The sequence below is a fragment of the Sarcophilus harrisii genome, chromosome 2 (genome assembly GCF_902635505.1).
Source record: "Sarcophilus harrisii chromosome 2, mSarHar1.11, whole genome shotgun sequence".
Taxonomy (NCBI): domain Eukaryota; kingdom Metazoa; phylum Chordata; class Mammalia; order Dasyuromorphia; family Dasyuridae; genus Sarcophilus; species Sarcophilus harrisii.
The window spans coordinates 282,718,813-282,744,101 of NC_045427.1; the positions used below are offsets into that span (position 1 = coordinate 282,718,813).

At 36.1% G+C, this 25,289-nt stretch overlaps 1 protein-coding gene across 10 annotated transcripts in view; it reads left to right on the forward strand.

The window, feature by feature from the left end:
* The first annotated feature begins 2,502 nt into the window (after positions 1-2,502).
* The window catches only part of UNC79 (unc-79 homolog, NALCN channel complex subunit), a 300,682-nt gene continuing 277,895 nt past the window's right edge, over positions 2,503-25,289 (forward strand). For all 10 annotated transcript variants that reach the window (XM_031952318.1, XM_031952320.1, XM_031952321.1 and 7 more), the window contains exon 1: positions 2,503-2,617. In XM_031952318.1, the coding sequence (XP_031808178.1) occupies positions 2,596-2,617 (22 nt within the window). In that variant the 5' untranslated portion in view covers positions 2,503-2,595. The remainder of the gene's footprint in view (positions 2,618-25,289) is intronic.

A 25,289-nucleotide genomic window follows, 5' to 3' on the forward strand; every position in this document is an offset into this window, starting at 1 on the left:
ATATAAATACATACATACACACACACACACACATATATATATATATATACACACACACATATGACCATAATTAGAGAGAGTATTGAGCTGATAGACTATTGATCTGGTACTATGACATTTTCTTTTTAGGTTATTTAGTCTTATTTGCATTTGTATTGACCTTGTAGCAATTCCTTATTTACTTCTTAACAGTTTCATAACTAATGTCAAGAGAACAAAAAGGATTCCATTCAGTCAATCAGCCAGTCAACAAATTGAGATCTACTATATTCCAGGTAGTATGCTAGTTGTGCTCACAAGTGATAGTGTGGCTCACTCTTAAGGAACTTACAACCTAGTTGGGGGAAACAATGTGTACATATATCAATAGGTACAAATATATAGAAAAATAAAAAAAAAACTTTGATGACGTTGTTTGTCCTTCATTCTCAAAGAGGACCATGACTTTAGGGGAGGTGATGCCATGATATGCAAATGAATTGGATTTAAGTGAGGAAGGGCTGTGCAAGGTCACCTGCCTCACTTTCCCTTCCAAAGCCATTTAGGTCCAGTGGCAAGATGGCTGGAGATGGCCCTGGATACAGTGGGAGACCTTGATCTTTTAAAGCTAAGGTCTTTAACTGGTCTCAGTATGACAAAGCCCCCTTCAGTGGTTTAAGAATAGCTAGCAATCGAAGCAAAGAATCTCCTTTTTCACTTAGTCTTCGCTGCTCCCCCCCCCCCAAATCTATCTAAATCAATATATCTGGGAGGGGAAGACCTGGGTTTCTGGCCAAAGCAGAAATGATTGCTATTTACATTCAATCTGAGTCAATCAAGACCCAAACAATGACAAATGGGGCTTGGCATAGCACAAGGTGCTAGCAGCTGAGGGGTTATAGGAAAGGTTTTATGAAGAAGGTAGCACTTAACTTGAGTCTTAAAAGAAATTAAGGATTCTAAGAGGAGGAGAGGAGGGAATACAGTCTAGGTATAGTAAATAATCAACACAAAAGCAGCAAGGATAAAGTGATATAGGAAAAAGTAAGAAGAGCAGTTTGGTTGGATTGTTGCCTGCATGATGGGAAGTAATACATTATAAAGCTGGAAAGAGAGGTTGGAGTCAGGTTGTGAAGGTTTTGAATGGCAAAACATTTATACCTAAGTTTAGAGATAAAAAGGATTCTATGCAGATATTGCTTTGATTTCCTCTTCCTTTTCTTGTTCTTTCTCTATTTCCTCTTTTCTCTCCATCTCTTTCTGGCACTCTTTCCTCGACCCCTTTTACCACAGGTTAGGAAAAAAGGTGCTTCCCTGCTCAGTTGGCCATATCTCTTTCTTTTCCTTTCCTAATTTTTCACCCTTCTATTCTTTTCAAAATCAAAACCTATTTCTACAACCAATTCCCTTAAGACTTTTCCAAAAAAATTCCAATTCAATTCAATTAAAAAAAATCTCAATAAATTCCTTTACATTCCATAGGTAAGAAGATCTATTTCGAATTGTGGTTTCTCGTTAAGATGATTGATCTTGGAACAAGAAAACCTGGATTCTAATTCTGATTCTTCTGCTTATTAGCCATATGACCCTGACTAGAGAAGATACTTCATTTTTCTTGTATTTCAGTTGTAAAATGAAGTATATGGGATGTGAGAACTACCCAGAATTCATTTTACAGATGAAAAATCTGAAATTCAGGAAAAAGCAAGTGGTTTATGCAAGATCTCACACATAAAGGCAGAACCAGAACTCGAATTCGGAACTTTTCTCTCTCAAGCTTTGGCCGTCTACGTTACCCACTTCCCAGGTTTGTTGTGAGGATCAAACGAGATAATGTAGGCTAAAGCACTCTGCAAACCATAAGAAGCTATCTAAATGCCATCTATTATTAGGAAGGAACCTAGAAAGAACCCTTGCCGACAGCGAGAGAGAGCGATATCTCCTGTCGTTGCTGTCTCAGAAGCAATGTTCCCCCTTCTAGGCTTGTCCTCTTTCGCTATCCCTAGGAAAGTCATCCCTCCCATCCTCCCCTGCAGTTAGGACTAAGGATGGGTCACACCTGTGCCCCTCCCTTTCCCGCCCGCTGAGCCATTGAGGGGCCTCACTGGAGGAGGGTCTACAGCCGGGGAGGACTCCGGTGGGGGACCCAAAAGCACGGGGACTCCGCCACTTTAAGAGGCTTTTCTCTGGGAAACTCCCATCCTCTCCTTTCGCCTTATGAATGGAAATACTGCTCCCTCCCCCCATCCGGTCGAGTCCATTTCCCCGTTTCACTAGGAGCCACTTCTGTCTCCCTCTCCCAGCCTCTCTTTGGGTTCTCTCGCCCACGCCGAGGCGGGCAACCCCAGGGGAACAAGGACAGGAAACCTTCGGCCGCCCAGCAAATCGCATTAATCTCCCCGGGGGCGGTTCCCCAACCTCCCGGGAGGGATTCCAGCGTTTGCTGGGCTCTTGGTCCGAATGGTAGCGACAAGGGCGTAGGGGAGGGGGGAAAGAAGGGGAGGGGAGGTGGGAGGGGGGTGGGATGCGTTCATTTCCTGGCCACATAGCTGGCGGAGCGAGGGAGCCCGCAAGACCGAGACATTGGGGGCAAAGCCTTGCCACCCGGGCCGCACCATGTCCACCAAAGCGGAGCAGTGTAAGTAGCGGTCGGTTCGGCGTCCCTGCTCGGCCTCCGGTGGGGAGCTGAGGGAGTTGCGGCTGCGATCGCAGCAGGGAGGCAGAGTCTGGCAGGGTGCTGGGGCGGCCGGTGGAGGGGGTGGGGGGTGGGAGGCTGAGGTTGCAGGGGGTCGCGGACTGGAGCGCGGCGCTGTCCGCGGTGCTGAAAAAAGCTACCTCCACGTCTCTCCCCAAGAGCTTTTAAGAGATTTGCAAAAAAATGTTTAAAGGAGCGAAATAAAATTGAAACGGGGTCATTCTGGGAAAAAGAGGCCTTATACCTTGCAAATAAACATTTCAGTATCTCCTGGTGGGGGAAGGGGGGTAACGACAAATCAGAGGCGGAGAACTGTCAGTGGCGTCCAAGCCTGCCGGGCTACTGAGCATGCCCAGCATTCGCTGCTAGAGCCATAGGGGAGTTTCAGTCTGCAGTTTCCACTCCGGGTTGCGGTGGTAATGAGGAGAAGGGGGAGGGAGCAGCAGCGAGGCAGAATATTGGGCTCAAACGAGGGATGGAGTGGGGGTGGGTGAGAAAGGAACCCATACACGGCTTAGGGTAAAAAGGGAAAAGGAGGTGGAAGGGCCAGGGAAGAAAGCGTTGTGAACGCAGGTCTGTTAAGCAATCAGATCTGAATTTCAACCAGAGTATTCACTCCCTTTGTGGAATAACTCACCATGAAACCTCAGGGAATGTCAAGTGGGTTTTAGTGGTGGAATGGCGAGGGAAAGACTGGGGACGGAGGTTCGTCCCCCCCAAAAATAATGGGAGGCAAGGTCATGAACGACTTGGAATCTCCTTGGGGCAGGAGTTAGCACAGAATGGGGACCAAATCAATATTTCTTGTGGGTTGATTGATTGAATTGAAAACTTCCCATTGCATGCACTTGATGGACTTAGTGACAAACTTTTGACTGGAAATATAAAGCTCAGGAGACTGATTTTTTAAATGGGCATACCTGGACTTATATATACACATGAATTTTGTCTGTTTAGAAGGCAATCAACTTAATCCAGAGTTGCTTTCACTGCACAAAACACGTCTGTAACTGGTTTTGGAATTGCTCTGAAGAGTTAGTTTCATAGTCATACTTTTGGGGCCTACATCATGCTATCGTAGAGCTGGAATACTTTATTTTCCTTTGTTTCTTATTGACTTAAAATCTGTCCTTAACAGGAAGATTTGTAACAATTGATAACGTTCAAGAAATATCCTTCAATCACTAGAGCTGGAATACCTTATTTTTCCTTTGTTTCTTATTGACTTAAAATCTATCCTTAACAGAAAGATTTGTAACAATTGATAATGTTCAAAAAATATCCTTCAATCTCTGAAGACATTTCACCTTTAATGGGATAAATGTATATAGCCTCCTAATGAGGTAATAGGCAAAACCAACCTATAGCAAAGAATTGTCTGAAGCTTATAAAGGTTAAGGAACTTGCCTATGGTCACACAGCTAGTAAGTATCAGCAGAAGTGGGATTTGAACCCAAGTCATCTATCATTCTATTTACATTACAACTTATATTAACTATGAAGCCTTGTAGTGAGATGCATTGTTATCGGGGTATATTTATTTTCACTTGTTTGTTTCAAAGATCAGCCATATGACTTTTTACTTATATTTCTAAGACATAATTTCAGGTCAAATTATTGATGCTTTTTGCCACATCTTTCCTCTTCTATTTTCTTCTCTATTTTTCCTTTTCTTATATTACCCGTATTCAGCTTCTCCTCTTTCCCCAAACATTTAAAAACATGATGACTGAAATTCTTGTATCCAATTTCCTTTGTTGTTCAGGAAGTGAACATAGTTTTCTTTTAGTAGGTAGTTTCCTTTGTTTGCCTAGGGACTGCTTCGAGAGAGGCAAGGGAAATAACTGAGTGGAAAAAATGCTGAACTAAGATGTCAATTCTAGTTCTGTATTCATCACTCTGAGACATGGACAAGTCGCTTAGTTCCTCTGTGCCTCTGTTCTTCCATTTATATTGGTGGGAACAGAAAAAAAATTACTCACAGGGTTGTGTGAAAGGTTTATGAGAGGAAAAAAATATATTGGTGCAAAGTTTCCCACAAATGACTAGGGTAGGCCTTTTTTTTTTTTTTTTTAAAACAGATTGGAGAGAAATTGAGAATACTCCCCCTTCCCCCATTTTGTTGTTTCTGTGAATATCTAGAGTGCAAAAAAAAATGAAGCAGTGGGATTTTCTGCATGGTATAATGAATAAAGACCTACAACCTCATGCCAGAGAATAGCCAAAAAAAGAATATATGGCAGTTGTGCAATGGGATTTTTACCTGTACTAGGGGAGAAGGGTTTATCAGAAGAGACAGGAACAGAGGAAAGGTTATTTTCCTTTATTAGCTAGGAGTTTAAAAATAGTATTTTCCAAACTTGAAGAGAGAAAATTGAGTTTGATATATGTGATTGAGAAATCCTCAAAAGATGGAAACATTATTCACAGAATCATAGAATCCCATTTTTGGAAAGAACCTAAAAATTCTTCTGGTCTTGCCCATAATTTGAATAGGAATGCCCCCTAGAACATATTTGACAAATGATCATGCACTTATTCTCTGAAGCCATCTAGTGAGTGGGAATCTGAGACAGTCCCTTTTATTTTTTAATAACTCTGATTGTTAGATGTTTTCCCAAAATCTGATCTGTGACTTCAATCCATTTTCTTTAGTTCTGTCTTCTGGGACTAAGAAGAACAAATCTAATCCTTCTTCCCTAGGCTAGACCTTCAAATACTTGAGGACAGATATCATACCTCTTTTCTTCTTGCCTTTTTTCTTCTTGTCCACATCTCCTTTTTTCCCCACTGTTAGTTTTAGAAAATCTTTTCTACTGTATGAAAACTGGATTGATTTTGCTGTGGTGATCAGAGGAAGTACCATGCATTTATATAGTATAGGGCAAAAAGCTACTGGATTTGGAGTTAGAAGATCTGAAGATGAATTCTACCTGTACTATTTTTTGTTTGACTTAGGGTAAATTATTTCATTTTTTCATGTCCCAGTTTCTTAATCTATAAAATGTTGATTTTAGACTAGATAATCTTTAGAGTCCTCTGCAGTGCCATATCCTAAGAACCCAAACAAATGATGCAATTTATCTTGGAAATATGAAGAATGACTTATGTTCAGATGATGATACATAGTTATAAATACTTTAATGCTTCTTACTTTAAAACTTTTATGATTTCATCAGTGTGGTCACTTCCTACAATGATATAGCTTGCAACATCCTATCGCTTTGTATATTTTAAAAAATGAATTGCTGTGGTAAAAAAATCCCTTCATTGCCAAATAACTCTTTGGTGATGACCCTCTATGCACTTCCCTAGACTCATCCTTCAAGTCATTCTTTCTTGTAATAGCCTTTAGTGCTGGCATAGCTTCTGAGAACCATGTCCTCATGCTGAGATATTTAGAGAAAAACTTAACATTTCTTCCACTTGTTAGCTATGTGAAGTAGTTCAAATTATTCTACCTCATTGAAACTACATCTTCTCATTTGTAAAATAATAATATTAATGATTATAATAATTGTTCTATCTGCCAATAGGATGGCTTTGATAATCAATTAAGACCATGCTTGTTAAGCAGTTTGTAAGATTTAAAATGTTACATAAATGTAAGTTATGATTAATTCTTTTATTTTTATATTATGGCCTTTTCTCTCTGCTTATGAAACAAGTAAAAATAATGAGAGGAAAAGATAGTTTTAGCTAGGGATATAGTTGGTTTTGGGCCTGTACTTATATGTTCAATCTGTTTTCTGTGCCATGTGCTAACAGCCCTAGCAGAAGGTGAAAGCTTCCTAGCAATTTCCCAGAAGATTGCAAAAATTTACGTTATAAAATTTCTTTCCTTTTTTTCCAATTTTCTAATTTTTTCGTTCAGCCATTCAGGGACATATCATTGAACTGATCTTGGCCACTCCTGCTCTGACCTGGGGGATATTTGGGAGAATGGGGTACTTTTGGTTCTTCTTCCTAAGAAATCCAGGTGAGGGATTTATTTTAGTTCAAACTTTTCTACCAGAACCTTTAGGAACCTCTAAAAGTATTCTTAAAACTATCCTGTCAACGATTACCTGGATGTAGAGATAGATTATAAAGAATTATAAAATTATAGATTCTCAGAGTTGGAAGTCATATCCAATCTGTTTGAATAGGATGTTAAGTCAACAAGTATTTATTAAGTGCTTAGGATGTCATTCAGTCTTCTTCTTGTTCTTTCTTTTTATTTTTTGCCAAAATGATGTTGTGCCAATACCACTATTATGCCTAAATCCAAAAGATATCAAAGTAAGAGTGAAAGATCCTATATATATATATATATATATATATATATATATATGTATATATATATACACACAAAAGATATTCTTGGCAGTTCTTTTTGTAGTGGCAAGCTAGAATTTGAACTGCAAGTAAAGGGGATGCACATTAATTGGGGAATGCCGAACAAATTATGTTTGGTGAATATAATGGAATAATAATTGTACAGTAAGAAATGATGAAGAATTTCAGAGAGACCTGAAAAAAACTTGTAAGAGTGAAATGAGCAGAACCAGGCGACCAGTTTATACTATAACAACACTGTAAAAACGAACAATTTTGAAAGACTAGAACTCTGATCAATGAAAAGTTCGACCATGATTTTACCTTTTGACAGAAGGATGATCGACTAAATATTTAGTCATTTTGTTTAGCTATGCATGTTGATTACAAGGTTTTGGTTTTCTTTCTTTCTTTCTTTCTTTCTTTTTTTTTTTTTTAGTGATGGTAGGAAAAGAAGAGGTAGAAAAAATGTTGGATACTTGGAAAGAAATGCTGTAGGTGATGCACTGATCGAACTAAGGAGACTTTTCAGTTCCTGAGTTTTGGTTTCTCAACAGAAAATTTATATATTTTTCTTTTTTTTCAACCTTACTCTATCTTTTAAGAAGATGGCCTATTTGGATTATTTTTAATATGATCCTTTAGAATACAGAAATTGTGCTACAAAAATAATTTTGTTCTGAATTTGGGAACTAAACTTGGAGATGCTGTCACTTTCCCGTGGTTTGGGCGTGAACCATCAGATGAGTAGTGTATTATCGCACATACTGTGAATCAGGGAGCAAGTGTTTGTGGCACTGGTATTTGTAAAGAGTTTCACTACTCAGTATTCTGGGTCCCTAGAACTTCAAGAACCACGTCATTGCAATGGCCTTAGCCACCCTTGGCCTGGTTTCTGGTTGGGGGGGGGGACATTTGGGAAAATAGGGAATGTTTTGTCCTAGGAAGTTCAGGAACTTTAAAAAAAAAATTGTTTTTACTTATTTATTTATTTATTTTGCTCAGGCAATTGGGGTTAAGTGACTTGCCCAGTGTCACAAAACTAGGAAGTGTTAAATATCTGAGACCAGATTTGTACTCAGGTCCTCCTGATTTCAGTGCTGGTGCTCTATCCACTGCTCCCTCTACCTTACCTTTTAGGGATCCCTAAAAGTATTCATAGAAACACCTTGTTAGTGATTGCCTGGAAATTGATATAGATTGGGCCAGAATTATAAAATTATAGAAATTGTCTGAACAGGAAGTTGTCGACAAGGATTTAATAAGTGCAAGAATTGCTAAGTGCAAGAATTCCCTTCATAATATCATCAACAAACGATCAGCCAGCCATTGCCTAAAGATCTTTAATAATGGAACTTGTTCTCCTTCATGAGGCATCCTATTCTAACTTTGAACAGAAATGGCATTGCTGGGCAGCTGAATTCTAAACACTCACCTCTAGAGTAGTTCTGTTCCCAGAGCCTCCATCTTCTTGTATTTTAAATCTATCACCTCTCTTTGAGGAGGTAGGTAGCTTACTTTATTGCTAACTCTCTGGAATTGAGGTTAGTCATTGTGTTCATCAGAGTTCTTAAGTCCTTCAAAGGTATCTTTATAATGTTGCTTGTTTTTGTATAAATAATTCTTTTGATTCAACTCACTTCACTTTATGTCTGTTTGCATAAATCTTCCTAGATTTTAGATGGATGCACTAGGAATATCACTACCCCATTGGGTGGAATCTTTGAATGCAAAGTGATTTGCTAACCTGGGATCATGAAATGGACAATTGTTGTTTCTTCTATTGAGACTTTGGGCAGATGATCATTTAAATAATGTGAAGTTGTAAGCTAATGTGCTAAAGAACAGGGAATATATAGGGCCTGATATTTTCAATGTATTGAGAACTATTTGTATAAATATACATGAGTTATTTGTATAAATCATAGAATCATATGATTAAAGTTACATTAGAGTCCTCTAGTTCATTCCTCTCATTTTATAGATGAAGAATTTGAAGATCAGAGATGTTAAAGTGAATTGCCTCAGTGAGTATAGGTAGGAAGTAGCAGGCAGGGTTCTGTCTTCCGTTCAGATCAAATTTGTGAAAGTGATTTCATATACAAATAAAAAAATATATAAATATAACATATATGTGTATATGTATATATGTAGGCTATACATGTGTATGTCTGGTTTCTTTGGCTATTTCTAAAGAAACAGGCATTTGAATCATAGTAACTACTATTTCACTTTATATAGCACTAAAATGTTTGGTTCTCTAGATACTATTCTTATCAGGAATGCCAGATTTATATATTCCTGTAAAACTAAATAGCTCTGGTAGTTGGCCTCTTCATTTAGATTTCTTTGAGTTCTCATCATATCGCAATAACATTTGTGATTGAGTGGGTCAAGATTATTGCATTTTAAAGTACCAGCTAAAAAGAAGAGTTTTATAAAATTTATGTAATATTAAAAGAAATTTTAAGATTTAAAATCAAATTTAAAAAATTTAAAAATTCAAAAAAAAGATTTTAAAATTTTAGCTTTCAGTTCTCTTTGTGACAAAAATAATCTATGTCCTCAGATTTCCCAGATTTGTAGATTTTCTTATAGTGTATAGAAAAACATGTCTCATTTAGGTTGGAGTGATTTTATTTGGAGGCAGCATTGTTTGAAAGAAAAAGCATTGGATTTAGAGTTAGGGTTCAAATGGACTTACCAATGGGCAAAGGAGATATTCCTGGCTTATATCCATATACTCTGGGGACAGAACTATTTTAGGGATTAGAGATTAGTGCCCAGGAAATCCACTATATTCTAACTTCAAATCCTGGTTCTACTTACTTACTGGTTGTGTAATCTTGGGTAAATCATTTAGTCTTTTGGACCTCAGTTTCATAATCTGTTAAATGAGTGAGTTGAACTGGGTGACTTCTAAAACTCCTTTCATTTACAAACTTTATGTTCCTAGAAATGAAAACATAAATTATGTTATCACAAAGAAATGACATTTTGTTGAACTCCTGATAGTCAAAATGGAAACTAATTTCTCTTCTCTTTTCAATAATAGTGCAAAATGAACATAGAGTGGCTATTAAAAAAATGATAATAAACCTTGCAATGTTGCTAGTTTTCTATCATGAAAACTGAGTACTACACATTATGTTTATAGGATGAGAGGTTATTTTCCATGAACATATTTTAGGTGTACAGTATCTATGAGAAAGGAAAATTTACTTCAGTTTTGAGTCATGCTTCGATTTTATTTACAGTACTCATTTGATATTTGTAATGCTCAATAAATGAGGCAAAATGCTGTCCTTAGAAAATTTACAATCATGTATACTAAATAAAGCAATTAATAACTTTTGATTCAAGAGTTTGGAAATTTACTTTTGGAAATTGAAGATAAGCTTTAGAATGAGTGGAAAGAAAGTGACTTCAGTTCAATAACAGATGAGGTGATAGGTTTAGTGTTAGATGGAACCATAGCATTTGTCTACACTATTTCCTACGTTTTAGAATTGTCTACACTATTTCCTGTGTTTTAGAATTGAATTAACTCAGGTCCAGAGGTAAGGGTCTTGCTCATGATTACACAACATTAAAATCATAGGACAGGTATTAGAACCCAGGATTCTTGATTTCAGATCCAGTGGATTTTTTAAAACAACAAATTTTTTTCTTTCCCTTCAACCTTCCCTCCCCCCACACCATGAAAAAAAAAGAGAAAAGAAAATTCCTCAAATAAATAATCAGTCAAGCAAAATAAATTCTTGCATAGCCATGTTCAGAAATATGTGTTGTTTTATATTTTAAATCCATCACCTCTCAGTCTGGAGGTGGGCAGGTACTTTCTCATTGATTCTCTGGAATTGTGGTTAGTCATTGTATTCATCAGAGTTCTTAAGTCCTTCAAGGTAACTTGATACTGTTATTTCTTTTTATATAAACTATTCTTCTGATTCAGTTCACTTCACTTTCTATCAATTTGTATAAATGTTTTTAGGTTTCTTTGAAACTATTTTATTCACCAGTTTTTAGGGTATATAGCATGTAATAGAATATTTCAAATACCATAACTTGTTCAACCATTAGTTGATGGGCACCCCTTTACTTTTGGTTCTTTGCTGCTGTAAAAATCGCTTCTACAAATATTTTTGTACATATGCGACTTTACTCCTTTTCTTTGATATATCTGGGGCTTGGGCCTAGTAATGGTGTCACTGCATCAAAGTCTATAGGTTATTTAGTCTTTTAGGGGCTCCATGTATGTGAGCACTTACATGACACTTCTGGAATTTGTGGATGATTTTTTTAGTTGGCAAAGATTACAATCTTCTAGGGTTGTTGTAACTGAAAAACATTATCCAGTGGCCAAACTTTTCTAACTTAGTTTGTCTGGTGGTCTGAGAATTAAGTATAGATCCCATCTCTGTAAGCCCTTTAACTTGGTAAGAAAAATCAGTGTTTGTGTTCTGTTGCTATAGGCCTCTGTTTTATGAATGAGATACTAGCTTAGAAGTGTAGAAGATAAAATGTTTATTGGATTAAAAACACATTTAATATAAAAATACCTTTGCCAACCTGCTATCTTTCTATTGTGTAGAAGATCTAACTTTCCATTTATCATTTCTAGCTTATTTCGAACAATAGGTTTTAATTCTGAATAGGCCAGCTCTGTTTTTTGTCCTTCTAAGGCAGAAACCCCAAATAACATATGGCTTACCATGTGGGAGTCTTTTACTTTTAGAGCTGGACCTAAAAATGGAAATTTATACTGCTCTGTTCAGCATCTAATGGTAAAATTCACTTTCATGGATCTCAGGTTATTGTTTTAATCTGTTGTCTTTTCATCCTCATTGCTCCACACAATGCCTGGCTCATAGTTGATACTTAATAAATATTTTTGATTGATTGATTAATCTTATACAATATGAATTAGCAAGTTCTTCTATTTTAGTTCTCTTTGTTCTGATGTAAAGGTGAGGGCTCAAGTTGCTCTTCCTTAGACAAGAACTTTGTAGCTAAATTTCATTAAATTTCAAGAATTCTAACTTGAGATCGCCATCCCTCTAAAATACTTTTCACATAAACAATCTCTGATAACCAACAGCAAATATGTATTACAATTAAACTCCATTTTTTTGGGAACATTAACTGTAATGCAACTTTATCACAAACCAATGTCTAAATCGACAGATTTAGTTTGGGAAACTCAGTAGTTTTTCTATTGTGTCATATTTGACTGAACTTTATTAAATGTCAATTATATGTTGCTAAGTACTTTTTTAGTATGTGGAGTGATAATTTAAGCAAGAAGTTTCTTCTCTCAATGAGAAACTGATATATACAAAATATTGTATACACAATTGATATATACAAATTAGAAAGAAAGAAGTGTGTAAGAGAGTACAACATGCAATGAGAATTTTGAACAGGAAAGATCGCTTTTTAAATAAACTCCATCTAGAAAAATGATGTGATTGAACCAAACTAGTTTTCATTATTCTTAAGGGAGCATTTACTTTTTACTGGACTGTTTTTGATACCAATGAGATTACCTCCTCTCTTAAACCTTTATACTTCCTGGAAACCTGTCTGAAGGAGCTTCTCCAATATAGCCCAAATTATCATTTTCTGAGTATCTGAGGATTTCTGTTATTCTCACGGCATCTCCTGTGGAGAAGAAGCCAACTATCCCAATCAACTGGCCCTCATGGGGTAGGCAAGCCAGCCTAACACATTGCAAAGCATTCTGAGGGAGACAGGAGGCAGCCTGGCAAGCAAGAATGATCATTGCTACCTTAACCACCACCTCAGACCCAGATGGATATAGTCCAAACCCAAGAGTCTATATCAGCCCCTCCTTGACCACCAGCCAAGATCCTGTAGCTCCCCTCCAGGAATCAGTCCTTGACTTTCAAAAATCAGTGTCCATCTCTCGCTGACAGGGGTCTGGGAAACAGAATGATATGTCACGGTATAGTACTTTAATGATTCTAATGGAGATGTTGGCAAATCAGTGATGAAATCCAACCCCATCCTGTACCACGGAGCAAGAGTGACTGGAATAAGCTGCCATAGGCCTGATGACTTTATCCAGTACTATTTATTGCATTGGCTCTGCCGACATTACTATATATAGGCTATATATCAGAAGGGGCAACTAGGTGACACAGTAGATAGAGTGCCAGGCCTGAAGTTAAGAAGACTTAGTTTTAGGAGTTCAAATCTGGCCTCCTACACTTATTAGTTGTGTGACTTAATGTTCATCTATAAAATGAACTGGAGAAAGAAGTGGCAAATGATTCCAGTATCTTTCCCAAGAAAATCACAAATGGAGTCATGAAGAGTTGGGACAAAAAAGAACAAAAATGCATGAAAGACCATCATCAGGAGTACAGTAGAAGAGCAGAAGAGCTATGAAAGAAACCTGAATGTCTTGCTAAGATGGTGGCAAAATGTATTAGAAGCATATGAAGAGGATCTTAAATTATTCCAGACCCTGCTACAACGATGTTATAAATACAGCTTATGAGAAGAGTGGATCTACATCACTGCTGTCCTTCATGTTTTCCATCTTGAAGCCATATATAAGAGTGCAGCAGTGAAATAACCCTGACTTGATAACACCCTTGAGGTTGAATCACGAGAGGAGAAGACTCAGTCTACATGGCATGTTGTGAATGGTTCAGAAATTCTTATAGATTGAGTACCCGACGATATGCATAAAGAACAATTTTATAATTTAAAAGAATAATGAAGGGGGTTACTTACATTTCCTTTAAAAAATAGGGCCAAATTTCTGAAACCACAACTTCCAGCAATTCTGGGTCATAATATTTCTGTCAGATGAAGTAACTTATCTTAAGTCAAAGGTAGTGGGAAAGTGGAAGAACTCTGGTATTATGGGCAAGAAGAAACCCTTGAGGTTTCCCTAGGTATCCATCCTTACTCTGCTCCCTAGGTATCCATCTCTACCCTAATGGGTCAGCTAAAGTCTGAGTGGTAAAAGAATAATGCTAAGGGACAAGCCTGCTTAATAGCCCAGAAGATCAGTTCTTATGATAAACCCAAGGAAATAACTTTCCCTTTTTAAATGTCTGAAAAAAGGGCTTCAACAATATGGAATATTTGGGAATATTTTGCTAATGATAAATGTAGTCTAGAAGATTGAAGGCAGGAGATTTGGGTTTGAGGTAACTTGGGGTTAGATAGTATACTGTTCTGGGTTGGGAGTTTGGAAAAAATGACTTAAAAGTCTGCTTTAGACCCTTGCTAGTTGTGTGAGTAAGTCAATTAACCTCTTGCAGGGTCAGTTTCCTCATTTGTAAAACAGAAGAGGTGGGACTTGATAGTCCCTAAAATCTCATTTCTAAATCTATGAATTTACTAATATTCTTATATGATATTTTAAGGTTGGAAAGTGCTTTCCATATATTATTTCATTTGGCATAAAATATCCCATGATCATGACTGATACCTATTAACTGGGTGATCTTGGGCAAATCATAATCAACTTTGAGTTTTTTTTCCTTTTGTAAAATGGGGATAACACCTGTACTTCTTATTTCATAGGACTGTGTGGAATGAAGCTTTTTAAATCTTAAAATGCTATTTAATGTGATCCAACAATAATAATATGTCTGTGTCATGAAGAATGGTTTATAAAGGTGATAATTTTGTTGCTGTTCAGTCATTAAGTAGTGTCCAGCTCTTTGTAATGACTGGATAATTGCTAAGAAATTACAGAAAGGTCATCCATACGAACCCTTAAGTCCTGATCATGTAGATTTATAACAAAATGGTAAAAAAAATGCATCACATTACTTTAGGATGTGAAAATTTTAGTACTTACCAAATACTTAGATGCCCACGATCAAGTGACTAGAATTATATGCACCAAAAGCTTGGTATGTATCCATCAGTTATCAGGAAATTAATTCCTATACTATAAACATAAACCTCAAAATAGTCTTGAGAATTCAAGAGATAAACTGTACTAGAGTTTCTAGTCAAATCACCCTTACAGACAAAGCTGCTGCCCATAATTTCCCAGGCAGAATCTGAACCCATAGAATTTATATACACCATCTCTAAATTATGTGGAATGAAAAGCTTTCAAAATATAGAGAGTGAATGGGCAAAATAAAAACTTTAGGAACAAGATAAAATGCATCATTCTTGTCATTTTGTCTGTACTGGACTTGTCTTGAAGATGCTTTTGTTTGAAAATAAACATATCTCAACATCTTATTTATGTACAAAAGAAATAATTTTATTCATCTGCAAAAGAATTTGCCAAACATTAAAGAACAATAGTAAGGTAGTAATTTGTCCTAGGATTATTTCTACCTGAACTTCATTGAATATGACAAGAGTGATGATGATGGTGATGATAAAGAAGAAGAAAAATTTGCTCTTCTCTGGAAGTACTTCTTAGACATTAAATAATGACTATTCATTAGGGATATTATAGAAGGGCTCTGTTATAGGTTATGATGGATATCTTTTGAGTTTCCTTCTGATTCTAAGAGCTTGTGATCCTATATGGTTAGATATAATTATAGGTCATTTCTGCAGACCTGGTTCCATTCTCAATCTTTAAAAGGATTTTAAAAGTTGTGTTTTTTCAGATTGGTAGTCAAGATCATGGACCCAAACCGCTATAAAACTCATTCCATCTGCTAGATTTGATTAATAAGTTTTTCTGAAAAAATGAAGTTATTTTCAAGTCAATCAAGTTTTTCCAAATCTCATTAGTAGGGTGTTGAAATGTGGTGGGGATCTTAGCTAATGCAAAAAATATAATTTCACTTGGATCTATGATGAGTGTGTATCTTCTGCCTTCCACCCTCCCTGTTTCAACTTGGTATATGCCTAATAGTTCTGTACTCATATATTTCATTAAGGAGGCAGAATAGAAAAGACTTTCTTACCAAGATTACATTTATTTCCGTGTTAATTCCTGGCTTTACTTTTTGAGGCAATTACAGGAGAAATGGAAATTTTTTCTTCAAATCTTCTTCAGCTACTTCGGGGAGGCTATGTATTGTGTATATATTCAGTGTGTAAATTCACCCATAGCATATTATAGTGCTGGAAGTAATTCAATGAAGCAATCTCCCCAAGTAATATTCTGAATCTAAAGGGACTGTGACCCTCTTGGATGTGGGGTAAGGGAAGATGGACAATATTCTGCCTTTGAATAAAGTTCTGCTTTGATAAATCTTTCTGATGAGGTAATGGTGGATTTTTCCTTCTCCTGCCTACTAATCATAAGTAACCACAAGACTATATACTTTTTACTCTATTTTCTCTATATCCTTATAGTGATCTCATCAGTTTCTATGGATTCAACTGTCATCTCTGTGCAGGCGGCATATACATACATATATATGTGTGTATATACACACATACATATTTGGATATAAATATATATACATATGTGTATGTTCATGTGTATCTCTAGTCTTAATATCTCTTCTGAACTTTGCCTCTGCTTTACTAACTGTTTGCTTAGACATATCTTTACTGGGATGTCCTGTAGACATCTCAAATTTAACTTTTCTAAAATCTAACTCATTATATTACCACACAAACTCATTATCTTCCAAATTTTCCTTTCCAGTTGAGGGTACTATATATTTTCATTCACTCCATTTTGCATTTTTAGAGAAATCATTGAATTTTGTTTCTTCCTCAGAATCATATTCAGTCAGTCACTAGATTCCATGTCTCTAAAATCTCTTGCTACAATCCTTTCTGTCCACTCACACAGCCACTGTCCTAGTGTAGGCCTTTAACATTTTGTAGATGAACTATTGCTATAGTTTTCCTAATTGGTTTACTTGCTTCCATTCTTCTCTCCCTCTGCATCTTGTGTTCTACCATGCTTCAATTGATTCTTTGCGTAGCTGCCAAATTGATTTCTAAAGCAGGAATCTGACTATGTCACTACTACTAAAAAAATTAGTGGCTCTCTATTGCCTCCAGTACAAAAGCTCTTGGAACATTTCCTTAGCCCAGCATTTAAAACCCATTTTCCTACATGACCTCCATATATTCTTTTAGTTTTATTTCATATTGTTCCTTTTTACCATGTGAAAAAAATTAGTGAGAGGTGGGTGCTCTACATGGAATGGGATGGAGGGAGAGAATGAGAAAGTAATCAGTCTGCTCTTTTCTTGCCAAAGATACCAGGAACCTAACCTTTTCTTCCTTGCCCCATAGCTAATAGCACTTGAATTCATGTTCCCCTCACTTCCTGTCACTCAGCTTTGTGTCTTCTAAATTTCCTGTTCTTGGGGAAAAGACTGGATCACTCAATGATAACCATGGCCCTCAGGAAAGAATTTGTTACCAAGTGCTTCCAAATCAGCTATATTTGTATAAATTCTCAGATTTGTTTGAGCAAAGGCTATCCCAAATTAGTGACTCTAAAATGGCTTTTTAGGCCAATTATTTGACATTGATAAATGGGAAATGAAACAGATATTAATACAAATTATTACCATTTCTCAAGGAAGCTTAACTGATATAAATCAATTTCTACAAGGAGACTAAAAAAGTCTAAGAACTGCCTCCATTAGCAAACACTTGATCTTCTTGCTAAGCAGAGAGATGTGGTATCCAAGGGCAACACACAGTTTAGAATATAATCTCTACTGTAAAATTCTTTGGAGAATGCTGATTGGAAGATTATAAGTATTATCATCTTACAAAACAGTAAGAAACAGAGGGGAAAATAGTTCAGAGAAAGCTTGGCAAGAGAACCAACTAAGTCAAGTTATCCCAAAGGTATTTAATAATGAAATTATAAGAAAGCAACTAACAGGCAAAATTCTAAAAAAAGATTTTTCTAACAAATCTTTCATCACTGACAGTGGTGTCATTGAATTTGGACTCTAATATCACAGATCTTGATGTACTGCAAGAAAAATTAGAAATTGCACTAAAATAAGATTGGAAAAGAAATTAGACTAGATCACATCCACATCCACATATGTATTTACACATGTGTAGGCTCAAATGTACACAGTTTTTAGAGTGTGGAGTGATTCATTTTCAAGATACCTTAAAGAGAGAAGACATTTGAAATATTTGAAAACATTTGAAAGAAATAGGGGACCTTACTGTTTAAAAATGTAATTGAGAAAATATTGGTAACGACCAATAAATATTCTATTTTCTTATTCTATTAAATTTTTATTGGAATCATCTCTGGACACAGCAAGAACATCCTTGATGAGTGATTTAAATATGCACAAAGGGCATCCTTGATGAAGAGAAAGGATGAGAGCAAGGAAGTTTTTATAAATGGTGTCCTAGAGCAGACCATGCCTTTATATTCATACAATTGGCTAAAAGCGGTGAGATCCTGTAGAACTCCGCTGTGCTTATTGTTTGTTATCTATAAAAAAGCATTTGACCGGGTAGAGAAAAATGCCATCTTAATGTTTCTTTCCCAACATATACATATATTAAAATCATATACCATTCCTTAAAAGCAAAATAATACAGAGAACTGTCAGATATTTTGATTATTACAATCAAGTGATATGTAAGACAGGGAGAGAGTTGTTTATTAAAAGAGCTTGCCAATAGCATGGAGGATAACTGGAAGAGTCATAATGGAAAATGCTTCTCAGGAGATAGTGAAATTTTTCAGATGCTTCCCTTTATGGAGCATTTTATGACTGTGTCAAGCCTTGGAATATTACAGGACATTCTAAATGACACCTGTAATTAATCTAAAGAGTTTGGTTTAAGTTCCACAGGAAAAAAAGAGGGGATGAAGGATATATACTGTTCAGCTATGATATACAGTTGACTGGACAGACTATAAATAGCTGCTCATTCATCAGCACCTATATTTTAGACAAATATCATGAATGGACAATGAGTTGAACCTGAATTAATCTGAAGCAGGAGAGAAGGTTAATTTGCTTTTGGGAGATTTTGCAATGCTTCTAATAACTCCAGTGTTCATTCATCTACCCTTTCATTCAGGAAGTACTTATTAAGCATCTGTTATATACCAAGCACTACATTAGGTGCTGGGAATGCAAGCACAAAAATGAAACAGTCCCTGCCTTCAAGGACCTTTCATTTTATAGAATGGTGGAAGCATATACTTAGAAAATTAAATATAAATAATCTGGAGCAAGTAGAGGGATGGGGGATTAGGAAAGATGTGAACTTTGCTTTGAAGGAATGTAGGAATGCCCAGATGAAGAGGGAGTACAATCCAGGTAGAAGAGACTGTACAAAATTGAAAAGAAAAGAGATGGGATATAGAGTATGGTGAAATAGTTTAGCTATAGTGTGGAGATCATGAAGGAGAGTGATGTACAAAAATGCTAAAAAATTAGGTTGGAGTTAGATTGTGAATGGATTTTAAGGCTTAACAGAGGAATTTGTGTTTTATCCTAGAATAATGAGGGAGCCACTGGAACTCTTTATTAGGGGGGTGACATTAATTTGGCAGCTCGGTAGAGGATGAATTGGAAATCAGAGAGACTGGAGAACAATATGGAAGCTATTGTAATAGTCTAGGAAGAAGGCTATGGAACCCTGAACTAGGAGGTGGCTGTAGGATTGGAGAGAAGTGACTGAATATCTGATGTATTTTGGAAGTAGAGTTGGCAGCATTTGGCATCTAACTGAGGTGAGGTGAGGGACAGGGAGAAGAAAGCATTGAAAATGATTCAGAGATTACAAATCTAGATGACTTAAAAGCTGGTAGTGTGCCCTCAATAGAAATAGAGAAGCTACAAAGAGAAATTTGTTTTTATTAAAGCTTTTTCTTGTCAAAACATATGCATGGATAATTTTTCAAGATTGACCTTTGCAAAACTTTGTATTCTAAATTTTACCCTCCTCCCCACTATGGCAAGTGATCCAATATATGCCAAACATGTTAAAACATATGTTAAATCCAATATATGTATAGATATTTATACAATTATCTTGCTGCACAAGAAAAATCAGATCAAAAAAGAAAAAAATGAAAAAGAAAAAATTCAAGCAAACAGAAGCAAAAAGAGTGAAAATGCTGTGTTGTGATCCACATTCAGTCCCCACAATCCTCTCTCTGGGTAGAGATGGCTCTCTTCATCATAGGATCATCGGAACTGGCATCAATACATTCATTGTTGAAGACGGCCACGTCCATCAGAATTGATCATCGTATAATATTGTTACCGTGTATAATGATCTCCTGGTCCTGCTCATTTCACTCAGCATCAGTTCATGTAGGTCTCTCTAGGCCTTTCTGAAATCATCCTGCTGGTCATTTCTTACAGAACAATAATATTCCATAATATTCATATGTGATAAATCATTCAGCCATTCTCCAACTGGTAGACAGCCACCGACTTTCCAGTTTATGAAGAGAAATTTGGAGGGAGGGCAATTAAGTTTAATTTTGAACATTTTGAGGTTGAGAGAGATATGGGAAATCCATAAAACAACTGGTTATATTTTAAAAATAATATTGGCTAGTGGTATGAGATAGCTGTAAGTCATAGAGTACCACAGTCTTTGAGGAATTAATATTTTGGCTCACTGAAAAGCAATGGAGAGATACAAAGTGAGTGTTAGGGGATCACATTGTATTATCAATGAAGAACTAAACAAAAGAAGTAGAGTTAAAAATATTATCAGAGACTTGTGACCTGAAAAGGAAGGGGGTTAGTTTTATAGTGAGAGTCATGGTGGCCCATGTGCTTAATTAGTATCTATGCAATGACAAGAGATCTAGGGGAAGGCCATCAGAATTGTGGTAGAGGAATTATGGGAAGACTGGGATAAAATTAAAGGACAAAAAAGGCATGAATTTGTTGGGGGCAATTACCCACCCCAGTGAGATCACAGACTCATCTAAGTACCTCCTTCCACACCTAGCACAATGTTCTGTACATTAGGTAGGTTCTTAATGAAGATTCACTGAAGTTGATATTTGTTGAATCAAAATTTGAAAATTGTGGCATATGTCTCTCCTCTTCTCAGTCTCTGTTTTCAGCCTCAGTTATGGGAGAAAACTGGCCACACAGGAAATAAGTCTTTACTTCACAGCCTATTTATCTCCTATTTATCTCTTCATTTTTCCTGCGCTGAAACTTAAGGTTTTTATATTTTTTTGGACTAATATGCAATCATCATCAATTATCAAGCAATGGGCTTAATTAGTTCATTAATCAATCATTTAAAAAAGCATTTTAAGTTCTTTTCAAAAATACTTGGAGTGTTGCAGATTCTGAGCTAAGTGCTGGAACTACTAAGTTAAATTGAAAATAATTCCTGCCCTTAAGGAACTTAAATTGAAGAGATGAAATGTCTATAAATAGGTACATATAGGATATGTATTGAGTAGATGAAAAGTACCTTTTAAGCAGAAAAAAGTTAATAGCTGTGGGATTCAGAATTTGAACACAGGTCTTCTGACTAGATCTAGCCTCCTGGTACAGTGCGCTGCCTCTCCAAATATGTAGGTGTGATCTCAGTAGCTTGTCTGTGTTCTCCAGCAAGCAGGTTACTGCCTTCCGGACTGCCACTCAGGAAGAATGAGAAAAGCATTTATTAAGTGCTTATGTATGCCGGGCAGTGCTTATCTACCCCAGCTCTCTGTATTAGTACCAGCTGTGACTACGATTAGCTTTCTGACCCTGAACATGTTACATGATTGTTAATCTTTTGTGAGTGGGTATATAAATCTTTCCTGCTTAGTGTCCTCTCTGGAATCTTGGAAATATTAATGAGTAAAAGCCAGAATGGTTGCATCTATGAGGGAGGGATTTGTAAAAAGTGCAGGTAGGAGAGAAAGTAAAAAATGCAGCTTAGAGAAGAAGCAGGAATTTGAAGTAGAGCAGTAAACAAAGATAATACTGGGTTTCGAATTGTTTCCTAGGAAAAATGGTTAGAAATTAGAGGATGGTTTTGTTGTAAAGAAAACTTCCTAAGTAGAATGGTCTTTCTTGGTAAGATGATTTCTTATCATTGAAAGTCTTTAAAGTGGATGCTAGATGATAACCTCTTGTCAGGGATTTTGCTGTATTAGATGCTATCTGAAGTGACTATCAACTTTGAGATTCTGTGATTCCAAGGGTAAGTTGTAGAACAAGAGGGAATAAAGCTAGAAGTAAATAGCATATATATATATATATATATATATATATATATATATATATATATAGTGTGTGTGTGTGTGTGTGTGTGTGTGTGTGTGTGTGTAGCTATGAAATGGTATTAAACATTTGGGAAAGAAGTTTGGAATCAGACTTCTAAAATAATTAATGTGTCCATATTTGGGCATTTTGACCCAGGGATTTCGCTTCTAGACATAAACCACAAGGAAATTATTCACAAAAGAAAAGGTTCCATATATACCAAAGTATTTATAGCAACACTTTTTATAGTAGCAAAGAACTGGAAACAAAATGGATACCCGTTGACTAGAGATTGATGAAAAATTGTAATACATGAATGTAATAGAATATTATTGTGCCATAAAAATGACAAATATGATAAATGCAGAGAAGTATAGGAAGACTTTTGTAAACCAATGTTAAGTGAGGTAAGTTAAGTTGGAACACCAAAGTGTATGACTACAACAATGTAATTGGAAGAATGAGAGCCTGCCAATTCTTGTTTAGCTATGGGCTAACAAATGATGCAAGGAATAACTTTAGGCAGCAAGTATTTTATTGTTCTTTAAAAAAAACATTTTAGGGACAGCTAGGTAGAGCAATGGATAGCACCAGCCCTGAAATCAGGAAGACCTGAGTCCAAATCTGGCCTCAGACAATGAACACTTCCTAGCAATGTGACCCTGGGGAAGTCACTTAACCCCAGTTGCCTCAGCAAAAAAAAAAGTATTCTATATAACACTTTAATATTTGAAAATCATATTAGTATTAAATGTGCTTATCACATTTATTACTTCATTTGATTCTCACAAAATCTTGGTGAAGATAGCTGCATGCTATAGATGAACAGAGTTTAAATGACTTGGAGTTATCTACACTGTTTGTCGGTCCTCTCATGAGTTCCAACATAGGGGGCTATCACTCAGCAATGACTTCTTTCTTTGAAGTACGCTTCATCTCTCTAGGTTGCCATGTCAAGATTATTTTTTCCTGTCATCTTTCAGTCACCAGGTCATTTTCCTCCATTCTTTCTCAGATAATTCAGTAAATGATTCACTCTCTTCCTTTATATTGTATCTCTTGCCTTCAGGTTTGGCTATTTCAATTTATGGTATTACCTTGTCATCTGAATTTATTTTCTTCCACGATCTCCTTCTCTGCTCTGATTTAACCACTCTCTTCAGAGCTTTGACTTTATCAACCTAAATTGTTCCATCTTAATGATCCTGAACTCTCTGCTTTTTCTCTTGCCAGTCTCTTGTCTTTCCCTTTCCTTGTTTACCTCTTCCCTCCTTAATTATTTCTTCTACACTCCACCTGTAGCCCACTATTTCTTCCTGTTTGTCCAGTTAATTAGTAAAGTGATGCAGTGGATAGAGCACAAGATTAGGAGTCAGGAATATCTGAGTTAGAATCCTGCTTCAGACACTACCTGTAAGAGCTGGTAAGTCACTTAAACCCTTCAGTTTCTCTCTTAATTTCCTGATCTGTAAGATGGGAACAATATTAGCATTTATTTCTTGGATCTGTTTTGAAGATCAAATAAATTAACATTTGTAAATGTTAATGTGAATGTGAATCTTAAAATGACATATAAATGCTAGCTATCCATCCTCATAATCATTCTCCTCTTCCCTTTCCTCCTCCTCCTTCTCCCTGTTATGATTTCATTTTCTTTTCTTCACAGTCTTGACTCAATAATTAACCAATTCAGTAAGGTGCTATCCTCCACTCTTGTGTCCCTTGCCTCATAACTTTCTACCATTCATGCTATCAATCCTCAATTCTTGATGATCACCCTACCATGTGCCTTCTCTGCTCTTGAAACAAAGCTGCTGAAGGAAATTGTATTGTTGTGTCTATACACAACTTTGGCTATAAATTTGGCTATAAAATCTTGTTATATAACCCAATCCCTCCTTCTCAGATGATTGTGCCTCCTATTTAGCTGAGAAAATCAATAATATTCACTGTAATTTCTCTTTTCTCTCTTTTTCCTATGCGCATCTTCATTTGTTTTCTCTTTTGTTCCACTCTGAAAAATGGAGTAATTTTTCTCCTTGCTAAGATTAATTAATGCTTCTACTGTTGCCCCAATCCAATGCTCTATTCCTCTTTTCTTCAGGAGTTTGCCCTATCACTCACTCTTCATTTTTTTTTTTTTTTTGCTCTTTCATCTTTTTTTCCCTCTTTTATCTTTGATCTACAAATATACTCAGATCTTTCTATCCTTAAGAAAACTACCATAAATCGACTTTTATCTTTTCAATTTATTGCCATATTTTCCTCTTCTCTTTCCCTGTCAAATATTTAGAAAGATTGTTTTTGCCTTTACTGGGCACTATCCACTTTCCCCCCAGTTCCTTGCACATTCTATTGAAACTGTTCTCTTAAAGCACTAATCCTCAATTTGTAATTGTCCTTTTCTTTGTCTTCAATCTCCTTCATCTTTTTATAGATTCTAACCAACATGGACCACCTTGAATACCCTATCTTCCATAAGTATCCGTTACATCACTTTTTCCTAGTTCTCCAGACTATTCACCTGTTTGATTACTTCTCAGTCTTTTTGCTGATTCATAATCCATTTTCCACTTCATAATTTTGGGTGCTCTTGAGGCCTGATCCTGGATTACAGTTCTATATCTTTCTGAGATATTTTTCTCAATAGTCTCATTTACTCCCATGACTTCAATGATCACCTATTCATAGGGTCATGGATTCAGAGCTAGAAAAGATCTAAAAAACATGGTCAAAGCTTTTCATTTTACAGAGAAGAAAAATGGGGGTCAGGTGTTTCACAAATATATTTGTCCAGCCTTATTTTTTTTCTCCTGAATTCCATTTACCTGCTAGATAGTTCTAATAGGATGTCCTATTCACACCTCAAACTCAATATTTCTGAAATTGAACTTTATTTAACCTGTTCCTCTTCCAAGTCTTTCTATTTTTGTTGAGGTTACTAACAGCTTTCTCATGAGATAAATTTGTAACATTGGAATCACCTTTAACTTTTTCTTTTTCATTTCCCATTATTCAATAAGGTGTTGTAAATTTTATTTACACAATGTCTTTCATTTTTCTTCCCTTAACCCCATGTATAATAGCAAAACCTCACTTTAGACCTTTATGAACATTCATCTCAGCTATTGTAATATCAT